At 41.3% G+C, this 23465-nt stretch overlaps 1 protein-coding gene across 2 annotated transcripts in view; it reads right to left on the bottom strand.

Annotated features, from left to right (window-relative positions):
• Positions 1–23465, bottom strand: part of DSCAM (DS cell adhesion molecule) — a gene marked incomplete at both ends in the record, with an annotated part of 733770 nt that overhangs the window by 66393 nt on the left and 643912 nt on the right. For both annotated transcript variants that reach the window (XM_081235410.1, XM_081235409.1), the window contains 2 exons: positions 2540–2693; positions 18186–18319. In XM_081235410.1, the coding sequence (XP_081091536.1) occupies positions 2540–2693; positions 18186–18319 (288 nt within the window). The remainder of the gene's footprint in view (positions 1–2539; positions 2694–18185; positions 18320–23465) is intronic.

Genomic DNA, 23465 nt, shown 5'->3' with positions numbered 1-23465 from the left:
ACACCACCACCTACAACAATGCGCGCTAGATTTGCTTGTTCGTTCTTGCTCTCCTCCTGTCCCCCGCATATCGTCCACTGAGTCCCATCACTTCTACACCCAGGACACACCTTTCAGGCCCCTCTGCTACCACACTAGCCCAGGCCACACTGCCTGACTGCTCGGGCTCCTGTCTGGCCTCCTGTGTTTCCCGCCTTTACCTCCCTGTGACCCACTCAGGATACAGACATCAGCATGGTCTTCAAACACACCTGCCATTAGGTGTCATGAGTACATCTACTGGTGTAACATGTCAATGATGGAGAAAGCTGATGTGAAGTGCACAGCTCTATTTACTAGCATCACAATTTCTCCATAAACCTAAAGCTGTTCTAAAAAGAAATCTTAATACACATGCACACACAAAGATAGGATCATGTCCCTCCCCTGGTTAAGACTCCACAGTGTCTTTCTATTTTGCTTAGAGTAGAATCTGAAATCCTTAACACAGCCTTGAAGGCCCAGCCTGGCCAGGCCTTTGCCTTCCCCCATGGCTCTCCTGAGACCACTCCCCCCAACCCAGACCCACAGGTCCAGCATCCAGACCTCCGACACACGTAACTCTTCCTAGGCTGGAGGCGTTCGAACATTGGGACGCATCTTCTTCCCTCATCATGTAACTGCATTTACTCATCTTTGTGTGGCCAAGGCTCTAAGTGGGGTCTGTTCTAAAGTGGGTTCTCTAAAGCATTTACTGACGTTTGCAATTATACATGTATATTTGTGCTGCTTTGTTTACTGTGTCCCCACCCAATTTGGAGCTCCACAAGGGCAGAAAGTAAACAAGTGTGTTGTATATAATCCTTAGAAGAGAGTCCTGTGGGCTCACCACACCCTGTTTCCTTTTCATTCTGGACATTCAGCCTGGCTTCATCTCCAAGCTCTGCTTTGAAATTAGGTGCGACCCATGTGTCATTCTGTACAATGGAATATGGGTAAAAATGAAGTAAACACATCCACATCTGGCCCGTGAAAACCTTCTTTATGAGACTCCATGCTCTCTTTCTCCATCTACATAGCTGGAAATAAAGGACCCAGGATCTCAAATCACAAGGTGGAAGAGGCCAGGATCCCTGAGTCACCATGTGGAATGAGCCACCCAGGAAAGCCACCCAGTCCAGAAACATTTGTTTGGTCTGGGTTATCAGGTTAAGCCACTGACACAAGATATTTTGCTACAGCAGTCAAGCTCCCTTGACAAAATCACCCCTGTATTGCTAGCATAATGCCTGACATATAGTAAGCACTCAAAATGATTTATTAAATAACCAAATGACACTTAATCTCCCCAGACAAGTACTATTCCCATGGAAATAGCCACTTTCCAGTTGTTTCCCCTCTGAGTATGGCACATCCTCTACCGTAGCCAAGCCATTCCTGGCTGGGTCTGGAGATGTAACATTGAATGAACAAGAGTACAGAAGAGGTGAGGCTATCTCTAACCCTACATCTTATGTTGCAGTTCTTTTTTTTTAATCCCACAGTCCTGATGCCCTTTGATAATCACTGTTTTCTAAATGTTAGAATGTGTATGTTGGGGGTAGCTGGATATTATGATCAAAGAGTACAACAGACAAAAAAAATCCACTGTTTATATTCCTTACCAACAATACGCTTATTTTCTATTTGAATTTATGGTCAAAGTGTGACACCACTCTCTTTTTCCTTCACTAATTTATCCTGCCTCTTTCTTAGCTGTCACATTACCAGCATGTTATCAAGAACTCTTAGAGGGAAAGTTGGAATCTTGGAATGTTTATTTTCTCTTTCAGGCACCTAGAAACCTTATGAGTAATACACTGCCAATGTGGCATATTCCCAAACCCGGGGCAACTCCTGTTAGCCTGGAATTGTGAGGTAAATGCATTTATTCATGACAAATGCTAACTTAGGGGGACTCTAACCACCACATGGTAGCAATTACCAGAAGTAGAATAATTCTGTGTCCAAACGTGCTTTTTAGGGCCAGATTTAACCTCTCAATGTGAAGATATTACATTCACTTTTAAGAACTTTTTCTTCCTAAAACAAACTTCCTTTTGTTACTTAAGGTCTTTGTATACAGCATTCCATCAATAGAAGAAGAACTAATGATTTTCTTATATTCATAAGGTTCTAAATTCCATAGACCAAAAAATAGACATTTCTCTTTAAGAAGCACGAGACCTGATTTTGAAGATACTAGAACTTGCTTGGCAAGCTGTTATGCAGTGATTTTCACCTACCCAAAGGGGTGAATGGGGGATCTTTTTCCTAATTTCCCCCAAGGCACTGGGATTTGTAAAGCCACTCATCCTTAGGAGGATGCTTTCCTGATGTGCACAAAAACCCAGTGCCAGCTAGCAGCAAATCTATTTCTTGGGCTGAAATGTGATAACACATGGTATTCTGGTTTACTTGATCTTTAGGGCATTTTAAGCTTTATTTCAGAGAGAATACAGACTTAAAACCAGTCGAATAGTCATAGGCAATGAGGCCCTTACCATAATGGGTGGCATACCTTTAGCTACTGGCTCCACTGTGATGATTTCACTGCTGTTGCCTCTCCCGGCTGAGGTCACGGCCACCACCCAGACGCTGTACTGCCGATTCCGACTCAGGTTAGGAATTCTGTAGGAAAATGAGTCAGGAGAGGCTTCAAACTCGCTGATCACCTGTGAGAGGAGACATAAATGTTCCCACATTCAAGGAGGCCAATGGCACAAATGGATCTCCTAAAGGAATGCTTATTAACACATTATCTGTTATAAGAAACAAAAGCCACCTCTCATCCCTCTCTAAAAGGCTGGATCTGCAATATCTACATAGTCTGAATTTGTCTATGCAGCAGCTATGACAGCCACCAATGAGTAATTTAACCCTTTACATTATGGGTCATGGCACGGCTGTTTTCTGCTGGGATAGAATAACAAGAACCAGATGGACCATTCTACCTGAGACAACCAAAGAACACACAAAATACAGGAAACAACTTCAAAGGCATTGCACATCAGGTAATGAAGGACAGTGATCATCCCCCTGAAATATGGGAAATAAACGAGGTGAGGCCAACAGTTGCAGGGTTGCTACATTTTTGTGAGAGTTGCCAGGCCATGGCACAGAGAAGGGAACCCAGGAAGAGTCCAGCAGCCTCCCTGAGTCAAGGAGACAGAGATGAGAGCCTGGAAGGGGGCTGGAGTCCACAAGACAGAGCACCGGGAAGACAGCTACATGGAGAATCTGAAGAGGGCCCCACTTGCGTCTTCAGCTGAGCAGATGTGTGCATGAGGAGAAACTATCTGAGGCCAGGGAAAGAACTACCTGAAAGGATTGGAGGTCCCAGTGCTCAGCTTTCACGCAGGGCTGGGAATAGTGCCTGCCCCCAGCAGCCAGACTGGAAGCCCTCAAGATCCATGGAACCATTGGACAGAGTGCCTAAGGGTCTTACCTTGGTGGTGGGGAAGAATTAGCCCTAGATTGAACACCATACTGGTATTGCCTAACAAATATTAAACGCAAGATTCATAGAGATCAAATTGTCACCAAGGAACTGAACTGCATCTAAGAATAAAAGTCAAAAATTTTACAGGAATAAAAATATCCAGTACCCTGTAAGGTAAAAGTCACAATGTTTGGCATTCAATAAAAATTTTCTAGATATGAATAACCCAACTGTCTAGCAACTTATGAACAGATAAAATGTGTTGCAACCATACAGTGGAGGATTATTCAACAATAGAAAAAATGAAATACCAATACATGCTTAACTTGGATGGATCTTGAAAGCATTATACTAAGTGAAAGAAGCCAATCACAGGAAACTATACATTTATGATTCCTTGTATGAACTGTCCAGAATAGGCAAATCCATAGAGACAGAAAGTAGATTAGTGGTTGCCAGGGGCAGGGTGGGAGAGTGGAAGAACGGGGATAGATTGTTATAGGGTATGGGATTTTCTGGGGGTGGATTATGAATGTTCTAAAATTAGATAACGATGGGGCTTGTGCAACTCTCTGAATATTCTAAAAGCCACTGAATTGTATACTCTAAAAGCATGAATTTCATGGTATGTGAATTATAACTCAAAAAAGCTATTATAATGGATGGACCTAGAGATTATCATACTAAGTGAAGTAAGTCAGAAAGAGAAAGACAAATACCATATGATTGATATCACTTATATGTGGAATCTAAAATATGACACATATGAACTTATCTATGAAACAGAAACAGACTCACAGACATAGAGAACAGACTTGGTGGTTGCCAAGGGAGAGGGGGGGTGGGGGAGGGATGGATTGGGAGTTGGGGATTAGCAGATGCAAACTAGTATATATAGAACGGATAAACAACAAGGGAACTATATTCAATATCCTGTGATAAACCATAATGGAAAAGAATATAAAAATAATATATATATGTATAACTGAATCACTTTGCTGTACAGCAGAAATTAACACTTTTTTAAAACATCTTTATTGGAGTATAATTGCTTTACATTGTTGTGTTAGTTCCTGTTGTATAACAAAATGAATCAGCTATACGTATACATATATCCCCATATCCCTACCCTCTTGCATCTCCCTCCCACCCTCCCTGTCCCACCCCTCTAGGTGGACACAAAGCACCGAGCTGATCTCCCTGTGCTATGTGGCTGCTTCCCACTAGCTATCTCTTTTACATTCGGTAGTGTATATATGTCCATGCCACTCTTCGTCCCAGCTTACCGTTCCCCCCCTCCCCATGTCCTCAAGTCCATTCTCTACGTCTGCACCTTTATTCCTCCCTGCCCCTAGTTTCTTCAGAACCTTTTTTTTTAGATTCCATATATATGTTAGCATATGGTATTTGTTTTTCTCTTTCTGACTTATTTCACTCTGTACTACCATATGACCCAGCAAACACAACACTTTAAATCAACTATATTTCAATAAAATAAAATTTTTAAAAACTACTATAAAAAATTCCAAGGATGATTATAATTTTTGTGACTTTCTGTTTGAATAATTAAAAAAAAAATCCCACAGGGACTCAGAGGCAAAAAAAAAAAAAAATCCAGAAATGCAAAGAAACAAATAAGAAAAAAGGATTAATAAAGAAAATAAAATTTAATCGATCAAAATTGACCCATAGGGCTTCCCTGGTGGCACAGTGGTTGAGAGTCCGCCTGCCGATTCAGGGGACATGGCACAGTGGTTGAGAGTCCGCCTGCCGATTCAGGGGACATGGGTTCATGCCCCGGTCTGGGACGATCCCACATGCTGCGGAGTGGCTGGGCCCGTGAGCCATGGCCGCTGAGCCTGCGCGTCCGGAGCCTGTGCTCCACAACGGGAGAGGCCACAACAGTGAGAGGCCTGCGTACCGCAAAAAAAAAAAAAAAGGGTGCAGAGTCCTTAGTTAAAACTCAGTCATTATCCTGTCTATAAGCTACAATTGGCCCTTATTTATTTAGTTTTTACCTGAAACATGAAGCATAGCTAAAATCAATGATAAAACTATGATTTCTCATGCAACAATATTTGTTTCACCATTTACAGAGAAGACTAACCAAAAGTTAAAGTAAAAGAGGTTTATTTATACAAACTTCCCCCAGTTGGAATGACCTTTCTCTAAGAATTAGGATGGAAAATAAGAGTCAAGCTATTCAGGGGTTCCTACTGGTAATTTGGGAAAATTGGTTGCACTGGTGCTACCACTATGCTCCCCTGATGACTGCCATAAAATTGGGCACCAGTTATTTGGTCTCAGTAGCAGGGCAAGAAGAAAATTGACTGAACAATTTAAATAATTGAAGAGTTGATTCGTTTTCTTTGTTATACATGCAACTGGATATTAAATGTGACTTTTCCTATTATCATGAAGTTTTAGCAGTGTCCTTAAGAGGTGAGAATAGTCCCAAAGATGCCAGTACTTTCTTTCCTTACAAAAATGTGAGACCACCTATGCAGGGATTTCTGATTCTAATGTTCTGACTGTCACTTATCTCTGGGTCCCATAAGAAGCTGAGTCAAGAATAGGATATTTTTGTTGAGAGATGTCTGTGTACATTCCCATCTATGGGTGGTAGGGCCTTTGAACTCACCGTAGAGATAGGTGAGTCACCTTTGAGAAGGTTAAAGGCTAGCCTTGCTCACAAAAGGAGAGAAGGCTAGGACTAGCTGTCACTTGCAGGTGCTTGGTTAAGGATGCTCACACGTAGACGCTGTAAGGGAGAGCAAGGCTAGCTGTCTCCAGAGGGATGCCTGCAGGTAGGAGATGTCTCCAGTAGAGGGGGGTACTGAAAATTATATAATATTTGTTTTAAACAGCATTACTTATCCATAGATGGTGCATAATTCAACCATTGCTAACAAGTTCAAGACGTGGCAACAGGTAAGAGAAAAAGAGCTAAATGGGAAAAAGGGTAATCAGAAACCCATTCAGGGTAGTGAAGCAAACCTATTTGTTTAAACCCTTCTCAATGTTCAGCCAAATATGCTTGTTCTGGGAAAGAGGGAGGATGACTATTACTTCCTATGGAACATTTTCCTTAAAATTTTATATGATGTATAATAGCATTGATTATATTTACATTTCCTTAATTTTCTTTTTATTGGATACCAGATTTTCCAACACAAGGATTGAATCATGTTTAAACTGACTTGCCAATTTCTACCTGTGTTCCATTATATGATACTACCTCCCAAATACTGGGAATGCTCAGTGAGAGGCATTGATTTTATTTCCAGATTTTTCCTGATACTTCAGCTAGGCTGATCCTTCAGAGACTTTGAAGCATTAAATGAGCATGGAGGGATAGAATGGAAAATAGAATAGAAAATAACAAAGCAGAGCTACACTCTAAGGGCAACAAGATAGGAAATGGTAGCATAAAGAAACACAAACTCCCAGTGTAGTTTCTTAGGGATGAATGAATCAAATTTGTCAAAAGGAGAAATTTATGGGGAGGGAGAGAAAGACACTTTTCTCTATATTTAAATATCTAAATATGTAATTTTCTTCTGGTAGATCTTTAACTCTCTAGTCTCATCATTTTCAGAGTCAGGACAGAGATATTAGCCATTTTAGAATATTTTATTATTCCTACAATATGAATTAATTTTGAATGGATTACTATAATTGGGCTAAACCTTTGTTTTAAAGGAAGGCTTGTGTTACTTCATGACCTGTGGGAATACAAAACCAATCAACATTAAGAAAGCTCTGATGCCAGGCATATGACTTGTGTACGCTTGGTTCTTGATGGGAAATTCTGCCCCACAGCTCATTTTTAATTCTGGCCGGTGCCATCATGATGGAGCAGACAGGGCATTTGTGGATTGGGGTGGCCAATATTCTGTGCCCATGATAAATTCCTGTTAGCCATTTGAGAAAAGGTTGTTCTTTCTCATCTAAAAATTATTTAAACATGCTGATTCTATCAGAATCCAGAGTTACCTGACATTGATTATTAATTAATCACTCTCAGTTGCAATCCTCCAAGTGGCAGCGAGTTATGTATTTCTTGGTCCATCAGAGGTCGTTGAATAAGAAGAACAGGGTTCTTCTCTTTAGCTGGTGTCACATAACAGGGGCAGTCTATAGTTTTCTTGAGGGAAGACTTCGGTATTCTTTCAAGACACACACTTAAATTATAAAATGTGTAAGTAGTTTATCTATTGAGCTATTGCAAATATCGTGCTTCAAATCGAATGTTCATGGGTTTTTGCTCTGGGAGGTAGATGGGGTATTATGCCAACACCATTGCACTGGAAGTGTGGAGGCTGATGTGATTAGAAATATGTGTACGATGAGGCTTGACAACAGGTACAGGACATCTGGGGCCAGCCATACAAGCTCGCTGGACTACAAATCTTTCCTTTGGGCTGTGCAGATGCTCTTAGTACCATGCCTAGTAATAATAAAAGCTCATAAATAGTTGCTGAGTTTGAATTCATAGACACTTATTGAGTTCAATTCCATTGTATAGATTATAAGGTAAGTTTGCTCGTCAAGGAAGGAGATATAACCATGGTTTGGCAAATGGAGGAAAAATTAAAATAAGACAACTGACAAATTCCTACTAAAATCTAGAAATAAAATCATTTGAATTCCCTTCCTCAAACTATCCCTCTCATAGTCAAGGACATGAATTCACATTTGTAAAATGCCTAGGAAAATAAATGGGAACTTCATGCATTTGATTTAAAAAAATATTTATAGCAAGTTTTTACAAGGCTTCTGACATGCTTGCCTCCCTAAAATTGTACCCAGAGTGGAAAATACAGCTAACGATATTCACCTTTCAACACCCAAGCCAGAGAGCTCACATTTCCAGTGTTCTGCCTTTCTGTGCTATGGCTTTAGGTCTGGTGGGTGGAGTCATGCATTTCTGAGGAACTCAATAGTATCCTCCTCAAAATGATGTGAAGTTTGCTTAGGTTAGTCTTATCCTAGTGCTTTAATATCACCCCATGAAAAGTCGAGGAACAGCATCTTCCAGTCCTACTTTCACTCCAGAATTACTCTTGTCTTGGGATGCTGGTGTATTATTTTTCCTTTCACGTCTAAGATACTTTTTAACCAGTAAATAAGATAAAATTAGCCATAGTGAGCTACTTTAAATGCTCTTTAGTAATTTCTATAAAACTGGATGTTTACCCAATAGTGGCTGAATCCATTTTCAAATCTCTTACACTATTTAGCTGAACAGATGAACTTGTAAAGCCTTGTAAAGCCTTCTTTAATCCCCTCAATCAGGTGTTATATTTTCCCTTTGTTTATATGTCCCTTATGGTCCTTATCATTATTGCCCTTTGGATTAGTCTCCATGTAACCGTTTTTTTCTCATTTCTTTTCTGTGGTTGATTTCTAGTTACATGCAGGTGTGGTCAGAAAAGATGTTTGAAATAATTCCCATACTCTTAAATATGTTGAGGCTTGCTTTGTGTCCTAGTATGGGGTCAATCCTAGAGTGCCCTTTGGATTATAATCTTGCATGTTCTTACCATCGCTCCCCCATGGACGCTTCAGGCTCTCTGAGTGGGCCTTGCCTCACCCTCCGCCCTCCACTTATCCCCCAGGGGTCCTAGGCTAGAATGTTGCAGGGTCGGGACCCACTAACCACTCTTTGGAATGGGCTGAGGAAATGTGTGTTGTCTTAGTGACTTTAATAATGACCTATAATTTATTTGAGTACAACAGAAAAAAGTGTGTAGAGGATGACTATGGAGTTGCAGGCTGCTCAGATCAAATTATTCAGCATTTCTGATGGATATAAACAGAATTCCACTTTTAAAAATTTCAATTAAGTTTTTAATGAAACACTAATTCTATCAAAGAAATATGGTACTTTAAAAAATTTTAACATCTAGTTATTAACATCCTATTTTAAAAAAAATTGAATGCTATGATTTCATAGATAGAATGTTCACAGCAGTGATTAAAAAAACCTCCAAAGCAGAATAAACGAAATGATAGCTCTTTTAATTATAGGGCAATGACTCTTTCAGAGCATATAAAATCTTTCTGTTTAGTGGCAGAGAAATAGCCTCAATTACATGAAGAATAAACTGTCAGCTGGATCAATTTAAGATTTGCCTCTTTTTAAGATTTCTATGTATAATACATTTTGATCTGATTTCCATTTTATTTCATTATTTTCATCTCTAGAAGAAGATAATACAGCACAAAGATCTTCCTAATGGAATAAACTAAGATGGCCAGCTCTCCTAGAAATAATAGCATATTAAAGCTACTTGTTTTATCTTAGTCAATTTTGGTGGTTTCCTCTGTACTTTACCAAGATCACTCTATCGGCTATTATCTAAATGTCTATGGGCTACTTTTAAAAAAGACTTCCAAACATAAAATATTTTAATTTTGGGTCTCCCAAATATAAAAATTGTTGTTATAATGTTTTGCAAGTGAATTAAAGTTGATATGCAGAAAAGGCATGAAAGAAACTAGTTTCTCCATGCTATTGTTTAGAATCAGGGCATTGTCCCAATAGACAGACTGACATTACAGGATCCTTATATTTCCCACTCTCTTTCAAAGAAAATCACCTCCACTTACTACAGTTTTGTCTTATACTTTCCCTGTTGTCATACCATCTGCCATACAAATGATCTCTCTGTAAAAAAGCTTTATTACTTTAAGTTGATTGCTATCATCTATTCAACAAATTTTGCACAAAAGAACTGGTTTAGCATTACATAACTTCTCACAATATAAGAAAGAAATTGTGAGAAAGGCTGTTCTAGGAAATAAATGTAATATAGGTATAATATATAGTTTTGGAAAAAAAATAGCCATTCTTAATTCTTAATTGAAAACGATCTGAAGCCATTTATTTCCTTAAATAGTACCCCATGTCTGTATCAGACCAAGTCAAAAAGATGATGTTTTCAAAGCTGGAATCTTTCAAAAGCTCCAAAAGCTAGTTGATCAAAAGGGCATTTTCATCTGTGGCTACTTTGGAAGCAGCAAGAAGCAGTGGAGAAGTTTACACTGCTGTCTAGTCTGAATGAATGGCAGTTCAAAGCCAGAATGTGTATTGGCAATTTATCTGCAAAACTGGGCAGGCAATCTTGTGAGACTGTGCTTGAAGAGTGATTTTTAGGGCTTGTTTCTGTACAGAAATTCCATTTGAATAAATGATTCTGCTTCCCTTTGTTCAATAAAGTCCAAAATCGGGCTCAGGATTTTAAAGGCCAAGCTTTCTCCCAACCTTAGCATAGGGGTCGCCTGCATTTTGACCTATTATAGCAACTGGACAGCTTCACTTGATGCCCAATGAAACTGAAGCACCACAGATGATGATTTAAAAAAATTAAAATATGGACTTAACAGAAATATTGAGCAGTTATTGGCTGGTTCATTGAGGATAGATAAAGAACTAGATTATTGTTCTTCATCTTTTTAAAGAACTAGATGATAAAAGATAGCATGTACTTCCCTTCACTCCCCCAAAGAGTTGGAGTCTAATAACTATATGTAAATTGCAGCACAAAAAATTTAAAGCAGATTTAGAACATATTTCATCAGAACTGGCCATGAAATACTGAGATATTTCTAAGGAAGCTCAAGAATATATTGATACTTTCCCAGAAATTTTATAAAACCAGAGTTGGTTTTCATATGCTTAGCTGTAGGTCTGTCTCAAGGAAGCTTTTCTAGTTTTCTCCCAGTCATATAATAAGATGCTGAGTGCTAGAGTAGAGTTCAGTTAATCTCAAGAGCATAGAGAGCCTAATGCATACCTGTCACAAAGAGATGCCCCAAAAAGATCTGCTGACATGTGATTAATTGCGTATGTGTATGTGAAACATGACTGTGTATTCTTTGGATGACTTTTGGAAACTCCATAATTTACAGCTTTGCCATTACAGAATAAAGAGGTCCAGCAATAAGTCATTTAGTTGGAACTGTGGCAGAATGATTTCCATGTCAGTGATTCAAAAGCACAGGCATTTAATCTAAATCCTTAGGGGATGGAAAGCATCCCAAAGTATATAACACACTTTTCCTGCCTTATTAAGCAGAAACTTCATTATACAGTTTAACCTCTATTGGTTGACTCATAGCCGTCATCCATAAAATTTATTTCAACATAGCATTTGCTGAACATCTACTATGTCACCATAATACCGGGGTTTCCAAAGGTATAACAGTAACTAACTGTGGTTCCTGTACTTAAGAAACTGATGTGCCACTGCGGGGGCTCAGTTATGCACCCCTCCAACAGTGATGCAAGAGATTATGCTTACGTCAAAGAGAGGTTAAAAATCAGTGCCGGGGATGCTGAGGCGAGATGGGGCTAGCTTCCCTGGGGAAGGCAGTAGGCTGTTAAGGTGAAGAGCCTGGTTCCTGAGCTCAGACCCCTGTGGGCTACAGACCCTGTCTTTACCTTGCTAAGCTTCGTGGTCCTGAGCAGGCTGCACAGTCTCCATGTCAGCACCAGTACAGAGAAGAGAATAAAAACAACCCCTCTTGCATAAGGTAATCATCAGAATTAACTGATGAAAGCAGTATTTTTAAAAATGTGGTCCATAGAAGCAATTTAGTGGGCCTGGAAATCATTTAAAAAATAAAAGAAGAGAAAAAAGTCCAATATAACAGAAAATATCAGAGTGCATCATGGGTAGTAAGTGAAGTTTTGTTTACAAGGCTTTTGCTGTGTGTATGTACTGGAGTGTGATCATAAAATATATTTCTGATTGTGAGTCATGAAAAAACAAGTTTGGAAACTATAAGCATAAAGCATTTAACACATAGCAGCTAGAATATGGCAAGTGCTCAAAAATGTTAGAATAAATAATGTGGCATTTAAATTGAGCCTTAAGAATAAACGTTATTACATGGGAGGATGAGAGGGAAAAGACAAGGAGGAGGAGGACCTAATACACACACACAATACACACACACAACACACACACACACGCATGCACACATACACAGGAGACACAGTGTGTCTTAGATTTTGGATGGAGGAGGGTTAGTAGAATAGGAGACTGAACAGCCACTGGAGCTGGGTAATGGAAATCTGCACAGGTCATCTTGAGAATTCTGGACTATTTTTAGGTAAAAAGGGAGAAGTTATCCAAGAAATTTGCACAAGGGCATGACATGATCGGAAAAAGAATATGGAAGAATAATTATGACAGTGATGCAGACAGTGGAAGGGAATGGATATGGGTAGTGGAAAGGCCTCTGCCCTAGTTTGGTTTCCCAAGCAAGGACTTGAGCCAAGGCAATGGTGGTGGGAGTGAAAGGAAGGGAGAGGATTAGAAAGATGTTGTGGAGAAAGACTCTCCATGACACAATGTCACTTTGCTGGTGCTATTTCCCTTGGTCATAAAACCCTCTCATCAGGTACAATTCTTCCCCTCCTGCAAGTCAGGGCTGTATATATGTCCTAAGTAACAGTCTCTGACCTGATTATTTGAGTAACACCCTCCTACCTGACTCCTGTGTCAGCCAGTGCTGTCCATGTCACTGTTGCGTCGTTTGCCACACCACACAGAGCGGTGACCATCTCTAGTATTTTCTGCCCTCCCTAGAACTAGTAACTTCTCAAACAAAGACACTCTATCCTTTGTCATTGCAGTCCCATGGTTATATTAGAGTTGTTCTCCAAACATTCTGGTTGGCCTGTCTTCTGGGTATGTGCTCGGATTGTATTCCTGGTTCCTTTGTGGTTGAGTGAGGCTCTGTGATGGATTCTAGCCATTGATTTGTGCTGGAGCATTTAATGCCTATGTCAGACCCTCCAGAGATTTCTTTCCCTCTGCCATAAAACCCACATGGGTCCTTCTTGGAGTGAAGATAACATGGATTAGAGCTACCACCAACTCACAATGAACATGAATGTGAAAGAAAAATAAAACTGTTATTGGTGGAAATCACTGAGATTTTTTAGGCATGCTTGTTACACAGCATAACTCAGCTTCTCCTGACTGATACACCTCGGACTCTGGCTCAGCCCTTGGCACAGGGTAGCCCTCTACAGAGATTTGCTGGGTAAGTGAAGAAATGATTTGGAAACCAATCAGATAATGAGTGGAAAGGGAGAACAGGAGTCAAAGGTAATCTAAGGCTTAGCTTTGTCTAAGGTAATCATTAGCTTAGTCAAAGGTAATGATTAGCTTAGTTGAGAAACAGTAACAGAAGCAGGGGCAAGAATGAATTTGGTTCTGGACATGTTGGATGTGGTGGGGTCTCCAAGAAGACATGGATGGTAGGAAGTTGACAATATAGGACTGATTGGTTCTCTAAGATTGTCAGGGTTAGAGATAAACATTTTGAACCCATTAACTTCAGATGATAGTTAAATTATGAGAATAGATTCAATTATTCAGGGAGATAATAAAGAATATGAAAAGAAGGTAGAGTATTGAAAAATGCCTACCTTTAAGGGTGAGGTGTTGAGGGAGAGGGAGAACAAAGGAGAAAGAATAAAAGGATAATGGAAGCTAAGAAAAACAAATTTAAAAACAAGTAACTATATAATAGCTTGTGATGCTACAACTTAAAATAGGAAGAGCATTACTTCTTCCTAAGAGGCAATGGAATTTTACAACCAGGAGGTCCATGGTGACTTCTGAGAGAGGAACAATCAATATTATGATGAGCATCATTATAAATTCAGGTGGTCACATTAGATACTACTTCCCTGATTCTGTTATTGCACCATTTTTTTGACTTGAGATTCCTGAATACTTGTGGTTCTCTAAAGCCACTCTGTCTTGTCCTCAGCCCCACTATAGCTTTAGGAAATGCAGTCTAGGGAGGGTTGGGAGGCAAACACACACCTGCTACCTTGGCTTGAATGTTGTCTGGACCTGGTAGAGGTTACTTTCTTTGCTTCCTAGAAGACTTGCTTAATTCTGAGTTGTGGGCTCCACTGTGGAGAGTTAGTTGCTATGAGTCTCATTTGCTCATTCAGCAGCATCTACTGAGCTCTACTTTGTGCAGGAACTGGCTAACATTTATCTTCTGGAACTGGAATAATTGAGGTGGATCATAGCTCACTGATATAATTTTTTAGACCTTCTGATTTTTATTCTTCATTAATGAGAAGTTTGTGCTATCTAATTTCACATTTCTATGTCCATCAGCTTAGCCTTGCAAAACAGACAATTTCTACCTCTTAGTGCTTATGTAATATGTAACATTTTTCACAGTCTGCTTTTAAGTAGGGAGGGTCGTTAGAGAGGAAATCCAGGTTAACTACTTTCTCCCTGGGACCTTAGAAGGCTAGCTCATTACTTTGGATTTCCATTGCTTCTCATAGTGTATGAACTGATCATCCAAACCATTATATACTAAAAGTAATAGCTATGGTCCAAAAATTATATGATGAATTCCTTAATCAAACGGATGTGAGGTTTTGCTCTGATTGGGAAGGTTGATGTCTCTTTGTATTAGCTGGTCTCTCACAGTGAGATTAATGTTTACCAAGCACCACTTTTGGACAACTAGCCTTGAGACAAATTTCCAGTTTCTTGTCTGGCAACATATAAAGTTTCATATTCTGATGCCTTTTACTAAGCTGACCTGAGAGAACACCGTGAAACAAATGCCTATAATCAGACAATGCATTGTACATATTAGAGAAAAGAGCCTGTGTCTTTTAACAAGGCACTTTCACAAGGAAGGGGCATGAATTGAGGATCCTGAGAGAAAATTTACATCAGCAAGAGGTTAGCCGAGGGACTCTTATAAAGAAGATTAAATTACAGAGTATGCTGTGTCCTAATTTACCTTCCCATGTTCTACATTCGACTATGAAGTCATTTCAAAGGAAAAAAAATTCAGATACACGAGCAGGAAAAATACACAGAACTACGACTGCCCTCTGGTGTTTCTTTCGATACACTGGCAGAAAAGTAAAAGCCTCAGAAAATTTGATAGCATTGTTTTCTGACTTAAAATTAAATCCCAGACACTAAAGATGGGAAAAAATTCCCCCTTTCCAGTAATTTATAGTTCCTTATTCATTCCATGGGAAAAAAACAGAATAGTAGATGGAATTTTTTAAGTCTTCACCTCTGAAGACACGTGTATTAGTTCTCTCTCATCTTTACTTGTCATGGTATTGTTTTATTTTAAAAATAAGTATTATATGAGAAGTCTCTGTACCTCACACTCAATTTTGCTGTCAACCTAAAACTGCTCTAAAAAATAAAGTCTATTAAAAATAGGTCTCGTGGTTTTAAATGGTATTTGACATAGATGAATAGCAATGTGGTTCTAGAGATGGAAGAAAACTGATTCTGGTTCACTTCATGTTACTGAAGAGAACTCTGGAGTTCTGGGTCCTCTCTGCAAAGCTTAATAAGTGGTGCTTCCCGGGAGACCACAGGCACCTTGTGATAATCATATTTCTAGGTTTACAATGTTTTTTTAATATGGTTAAGGACCACACAGAAACACCTGCTAATGGTTGTAAGACATCAAGGAGGTGAGAAATTCAGTTATTTCCCACCTTTTCTGGTTAGTTTGATCTCGCTAAGGTAGTTTTTGAAAGGCTCTTGTTGAGAAGGTCCTGGATAGTTGAATCCCATTATTCTATGAAGGGAGAGACTGGAAATCCCTTGGGAAATTATTTATATTCCATCCTACAGAGTGTTCGATGGATACTGTGTTTGGGATAGTAACTCCTCCTTTTTTATAGGACTTAATTCGTAGGCTGGGAGGATGGAGAGTAATATGGCACCCACGATCCGCAAACGCGGGCTTGCTCATCTAAGCCTCAGTCACTCAGGACTAATTACAAATAAGCCAGGTTGGGGCTTTTAGTTTAGAGATAAAGAGCCGATTGGGAAGACAATGAGGGTTAGCTGCCGGTGCTCCCTGTTCCCTGCTGGCTCTCTCTAGCTTGTTGGAGTCAAAAGAGCAGTTGGGAGTCCTACAGCAAATCAAGAAATGAATGAATGACTAAAAATAAAGAAGCCCTTCATATTCTAGTGAAATATGGGCACACTTTCAGCAATAATTTTGTCTCTCTTTGGTGAATGTGGTGGTATGTCAGGGCTGAGGCTCAGAGGATCAGAACCTGCACAGGGTCCTCAGTGAATGGCCTCTGAGTAGAGGGCCACCCACCGTGTCCTCTACACTGCTCTGCATCTCTGGACTTTGATGGTGGGATCTGATGGTAGGATTCAGCAGGTGAGAGTTAACAGCATGTTTGAACCCAGACAAGGAACTCACACAAGTTCTGAAACCCATATCTAAGCATATTACCTCTAAGTCTTTACTTCAACTCCAGAGGTGCTGCTGTTGACATATAAACAGCAGAACACACAACTTGATATTTTTCAGAGATGGAGGCCCATCTGTGAGCCACACTCCTGCCCTCCCCCTGTCTCCCCACCATTAATCATCCTCAGTGTCTATGGTGTCACTGGGCCTCTGGGTCCCCTACAGACTCTAGACTTGGGAAAGTATGTCATTTTAATTAAAAAGTAATTACTAAATTAGTTCAGGAATGTTATTCAACCTTAAAAAGGAAGGAAATTCAGACACATGCTACAACATACATGAACCCTGAACATATTATGTTCAGTGAAATAAGCCAGGCACAGAAAGATAACACTGTCTTACTCCAGTGGTATCTATGAGATTCCTAGAATAGTCAAATTCACTGAGACAGAAAGGAGAAGGGTGGTTGCCAGGGGGTGGGGGAGGGAGAATGGGAGGTAGTGTTTCATGGGGACAGAGTTTCAGTTTTCCGAGAAAAGAGCTCTGGAGATGGATGGTGGTGATGGTCTCACAACAGTGTGAATGGACTTAATGCCACTGAATCGAACACTTCAAAATGCTACCTTGTATGTTTTGATATTTTACCACAATAAAACCCAAATTAATTTGTGTATTCACTCCACAAACTGTGAATGGCTATGCACGTCATGCTCTGTGCCAGGAGCTGGGAGATGGAAAAATGGATTGGACACAGCGCCTACCTCAGAAAATGTCATCAACATTTCTACAAAGACATCTTAAATTTCATGAACCATTTTTTGTTTTCTTTGAAATTTCCCCTTTGGATACACACATTCTTCCATTTAAGAAACACTGTAACTCTGTAAGTATCATTCAGTGGTGTTAATACGAATAACAGTAAATCCCATATTTTGAAATATTAAGTACCCTAACCTTTAATTCCTTCACAATGAATTAAGCTGACTGTTGTACTTGTGAGGGTCATAGAGTCTTGTTCAAGTCCTTCATTTCTAGCATAACAAGGGTTTTCCGGCTGCTGGGTCTCAGTGGGTGAAGGGCAGGGAAGGAGGATGGGGTCGGGGTGTGCAGGGGAGGCAGGTGAAGCATGAAGTGCATTGAAGGATGAGCCCAACAGCAAAATCAATAGGTCGTGTCCACTGACGATCCATTAAGGCTTCCGGGTTTTGATTTTGATAAGCCGGCTGGCAGTTTTTGTGGGAACTCACCCAATAAACAATCATTCCAGACAACTGTGCCCCTTAGAAGGATTCAGGAGTGGATTTTTCAGTGAGGTGGTAATGAGAACCTGGCTTTGTATGTGCAGACAACAGGGAGGAGAATAAAACCACTGGGAAAACCCAAGGAGGTGGGAAACAAAGGAAGGAGAATGTCTCAAGTGAGTGCCCGTGGCTTGTTTCTGGAAGATGCTTGAGAGGCACTGGGTGATGTACCAACTTACTGTGGGGTAGGGGTGGGAGCAGAACACGGTGTACTTTCGGATGATGCCGTTCAGCTTGAGAGGGGGGAGCCAGGACACGAAGACCATGGAGGCTGAGGCCGCGGCCGCCTTGACTCCCGCGGGCGGACCTGGAACTGGAAGAGCAGAAAGTTTAGTGACAGAATGATGGAGCCTCCCTCCCCACCACTCCAGACCCCCCACACACACAGGACCCCGCTGGGCCCTGCCACTCTCTCTTCCCAGCTCTTCGGGAGTCAGGGATGCAGGCTGAACTGTGTCCCTCAAAACCCAAGTCAACTACACATGGGCACTTGCCATCTGCCTCTGCAAGGATTAAATCATGAACTGCTGCAGCCGTTGACCTTCAACATCCACTGAAAGGAGTTTAGGGTGGAGATCAGGAATGAGGGACTCTGTGTTCTGGGAAAAACTGGTAGAACAGGCCTTCAGATAGATAGATATTTTTAGGAGAAGATGTTATGAGCCCGATTCTTGCATCTCCTCGTATCTAGAAAAGCACTAAAATCATTAATGGTGACATCTGCTCTTCCTGACTAGCAGGAAGCTTCTGCCAAAACGTGTGCTTAACTGCACGTACCCCCTTCACTGAAATCATACGTAACACTGACCTTCCCCGCTACCTCTTTGGAGCAGTTTCTCAGAGCTCTCTGAAACTCTGTCTCCTGGGCTATAGTCCTTATTTTGCCCCAAATAAAACTCAACTCACAACTCTCACGTTGTGCATTTTGTTTTCAGTCAACACCCACTTGTTGGAGCCCTAACCCTACCATGCCAGAATGTGACCTTATCTGGAGATGGAATCTTTAAAGAGAAAATCAAGTTTAAAATGGGGTCATTGGGGTGAGCCCTGACCAGCATGGCTGGTGTCCTTGTACAAAAAAGGGAGATGTGGACACAGAGACACACATGGAGGGAAGACAACGTGAAGACACAGGGAGAAGATGCCCATCTACAAGCTAGGGATCGATTCTCTCTCACAGTCCTTGGAAAGAACGGACCCTGCCCACCCCTTGATCTTGGACTTCTTGCATCCAGAAACGTGAGACAGAACATTCCTGTTGTTGGTCCCCCAGGCTGCGGGACTTTGTTACAGCCACCCTGCTGGCTGACACAGTGTCTCTCTGACCAGTAATCTAGGAGCTCCACTGGGCCATGTCCTTGGGCATGTCCCCTAAGAGCCCACTTTAGCAAGTATCCTGCTCAGTCAGTTTAGCCAGAATCTCCACAATATCTTATCACCTTTGATATCTGATCAAAGTCCTCACTCTCTGTCACCACCAGGTAATCTCTGATCATCGTCGCCTGTCTTCTGCAAAACTCCTGTGAAGCCAGTTTAGCCAAAATGCCCCTCATCCCTGATGTTTCCTCTTGGTAATTTTTTCACCCAAGGACCCCCCTCCCTCCCCGTCACTCCTTGGCTATAAATTCTCACTTTTCCTTGTTGTATTCAAAGCTGAATCCAATCTCTCTCCCCTACTGCAAAGCACCATTGTGGTCATGCCTTCACCTATCAAATCGTTCCCCTGAATGAAGTCTGCCTTGCTGTTCCTTAACCAGTGTCACAAATAGGTGTTTCTGTGACAGAACTAACACAATCAGTTCAAGTCCCTGTTTTCCTGGGAGCCTTCTCTATGCTTTTCAGTCCCTGATGATTTCCTGCCTCTGACTAGTAGAGAATTTAGCTTCTGGGTCATTCTTGTTTCTGCTACCGTGTTTGGCTTTGAACAGGCTTGGGGGGTACATCTTGCCTCCTGAGTTAGGAATGAGGGCGAATTACCTCAGTCATCAGAGATCACCCTTCTGGGCCCAAAACATGTTGTAATGACACATCTCTTTGGCTCAGGAGAGGCTCAGAAGCAGTTTTTATGAGTATGAATTTTAGTGTCAAAGATTCACGGTTCATACAGACAACAAACTCCCCTCTGTCAATCATCTAAGAATGCAGAAAAGGTTGTTGACAACTTGAAGCTTAATGTGAGAAGTGAGATTGAGCATAAGTGCTCTTCCATCCACCCTTTTGTTTTCCAGGTTGAAGAGGGAGAATGAGGTGAGGTGGGTAGAACATGGGATAAAGAGGAAAGAGTGTTAAATCTGCTGTGAGAGAAACCACGAGGTTATTGCTTTCCTCCTCACTGTTTTAACTTTTCATGTAGAGAGAGGTTCCCCCCTTGATGGAGACCTTGAAATTCAAACCAGTAAGGTCCCCTGTGAGCCCCTGGAGGAAGCTTTGAGCTTCTTCCTTCTCCAAAAACAACCTAACTTTAAAGTAAATATTTTTGGAGTGGAATGTGTATCTCAATTGTCACCTTCTAGGTGACAATTCCAGGTCAAATTATGCTCAAATTTTGACCGTGACTCTTCTAGGTCAAAACAACACAACCAACCACTCTGGCAAGAGTTAACGGGGGTTGGACACAGTCATCATTTGAAAATATAAAATCTTGGGATCCGTTTTTTTTTTTTTTTTTGCAGTACGCGGGCCTCTCACTGTTGTGGCCTCTCCCGTTGCGGAGCACAGGCTCTGGACGCGCAGGCTCAGCAGCCATGGCTCATGGGCCCAGCCGCTCCATGGCATGTGGGATCTTCCCGGACCAGGGCACAAACCTGCGTCCCCTGCATCGGCAGGCAGACTCTCAACCACTGCGCCACCAGGGAAGCTCTGGGATCAGTTTTTGACAAGTTCCACCAAGAACAAAAGGTCTAGAGAAAGGAACACACAGGAGTGATGAAGCTTGGATTAATAGGTCCTTGGGAACAAGGTACCTTTGTTCTGAATATGCTTAGTTTTCTACTGGTGAGGGCAATCACCTAGACATCTACAACCTGGTTCAGAGCCACAAGGGCTCCTCCTGAATACCAAGGGTAGAGCATACATGTGCTTAATATTCCCACGCTAATGGATGCCCCCAGATTGGCCAGAACCCTCCATATCTTCCGTAAAGCAAACCACGCAGCTGGCATCCACCAGGCACTCCCTCTGGCCAGCGTCCTTCTAGGACCCCAAGGACATTGGCAACAACCCCTTGGCTGGCTGCTCATCAGGAGTGTCAGGCTTGTTTCTACCATTTGTGACAATTGTACTTGTCAAGGTAATGCAGTTTAATTTAAGGAAACTGATGAAATATGAGCACACAAAGAAAGCTGTTTTTATGACAATTGATGGGACTTTGGAAAAGCTTTCTGAAGGTAAGTTTAAAAAAAAAAAGAAGCTTCAATTATGTTTGGGCAAGACTAGTGAGAAGAACAGGTCACATGGCAAAAAAATCAAGGCAAACAGATAAAAAGAAATTAAAAAGCAGATTATTGGCCAATGACAATACATGTTTTCTCCACAATCAAGAAATTAAAGTGGAAATTACAGATGATCCATGATGAATACAGTTCAAAGAATGAAAAATGACACAGAACTCTAATCTCTTCACCCAAAACTAAAGAAATGAGTCTGGATCATTTGATTAGGCAATGATTATATAATAAATGTATATTAATATGTTTTAAGTTAAACTACAATGTTTGAGTTCTGTCTCTTGGTCACTGTAAAATGTAGTGATTCCTTCTTTAGTAGATGATTTCCATTAACTTGCCTGGATCACGTCACATCAAAGGGTTTTCCACTGCACTTACTACCTAAACCCCCATGTGGTTCCTCATACACTGATTTATGATCCATCTTGTACAATCTTTCCTTGTAGCGTTATTAGAATTTTGCACAAGAAAATAATAAATATACAGAAACTGAGGCGCAAGACATTGGAGAAAGATTTTCAGGATTTCTGAGCCAATACTTTACGAATGAGAATTTAAAATTTTAGTTCTGGTTTGGATTACACCACAATGGTTAAAGGTGTGGGCTTTGCAGCCTCCACTGCTGGCTTTTGTCCAACTTTACCACTTGGTTCTGTGTCCTGGGCAAGTTCATAAGTTCTCTAATAAGTCTTAGTTCCCTCATCTATGAATCCAGAGCAATAATTATACCAAGTTATTATTTTACTGTTAAGATTATGAGAGAGAATTCATGTGAAGAATTAATACGAGTCCTGTATATAATACGCACTGAATAAACTCTAGCTATTGTTTGTAATAACCATCGCCATTTCTTTATCGTACATATTGCTAAAGGATTCTGGCCTTTACTTTGTAACTCAGTGTTGAATTATAAACACCAAACGTTGAGAGTGGCAGGAGACAGAGATGGCTTAGGAGGGTGTGTCTGGGACATAGTTTGTTAAGACGCACTCCTAGTCATCAGGTTACATTTTGGTAATCTGCTTTTTTTCTTATGAAGATATAGGTGAGCTTAGGTAGCCTTCGTCAATTTCTGGCCATTGTTGAGTGAACTTATGGCTCCAGGTTTGACTGGTTGAAGTTAAGAATGCAGCGGCTGAGGACCATCTCTTCTGCATTCTCCCATGTGCTCCCCTGTGCACGCAGATGCTCTCAGAGCTCTCATATCCGATGGCCTCGGCATCTTGACTCTGACTGACACACCTTAGACTGATCCTGTTCAAAGCAGGGCTCATCACCTTTTCTCCCAAGCCTCCCTCCTCCCGTCCTCTATTGCAGCAAACGGCACAGCCATCTCCTTGGTCTCAAGAGCCAGAGCCTAGAATTCTCTTCCCTTCTCGCTGCCTCTTGGTGGACATGTAAGGTTGGTGTGTGCTTCAGACCTCCACGTGGACGTGTCAGGTCAGTGGCTGGATTCTCTTCCTGGCTCTGTGTCACTGCACAGCACTGGAGCCCTTTTTAGGTCCCTGGATGTGGCGTGCGTCTCCTACATCAGGTCATTGACACATGATGACTGAAAGCCTTGGGCTCCTCCTGCCTGGAATTGTTCCCCGCCCTCCACCTTGTCCTTGGCAACTCTAACTCACCTCAGCTTCTGCTAGGGCTCGCTTCCTCGAGAAAACCTTCTCTGTCACTAGCCTAGGTGAGGTCAGGACGGGTTGTCTCTGAAGACGCTTCTTCATGGCACTTGTCATAACCCACTCAGGAGTGATTGGTAAATATCTGTCTCCCCCACCAGCCTGCGAGTCCCACCTGTCCTGTTCTCTGCTGTGTCTCCAGTGCCCGGGCCAGTATCTGGCACATACTAGGTCCTCCAAGCAGATTTTCTAAATGAGCTCAGTGTGGCAGGCAGGATTCTAAGATGGTGCCCAAGATTCTCACCCTCTGATATCCACACCTGTATAATTACCTTACCCGTGAATGTGGGTGGTACTTGTCACTATCATGGATGGATCACTCTCAAAATCAGGTTAC

The sequence above is a fragment of the Mesoplodon bidens genome, assembly GCF_964165515.1.
Source record: "Mesoplodon bidens genome assembly, chromosome: 5".
Taxonomy (NCBI): Eukaryota; Metazoa; Chordata; class Mammalia; order Artiodactyla; family Ziphiidae; genus Mesoplodon; species Mesoplodon bidens.
Note: the sequence above shows the minus strand (reverse complement) of the source record. Positions and strands in the feature narration are given on the sequence as shown.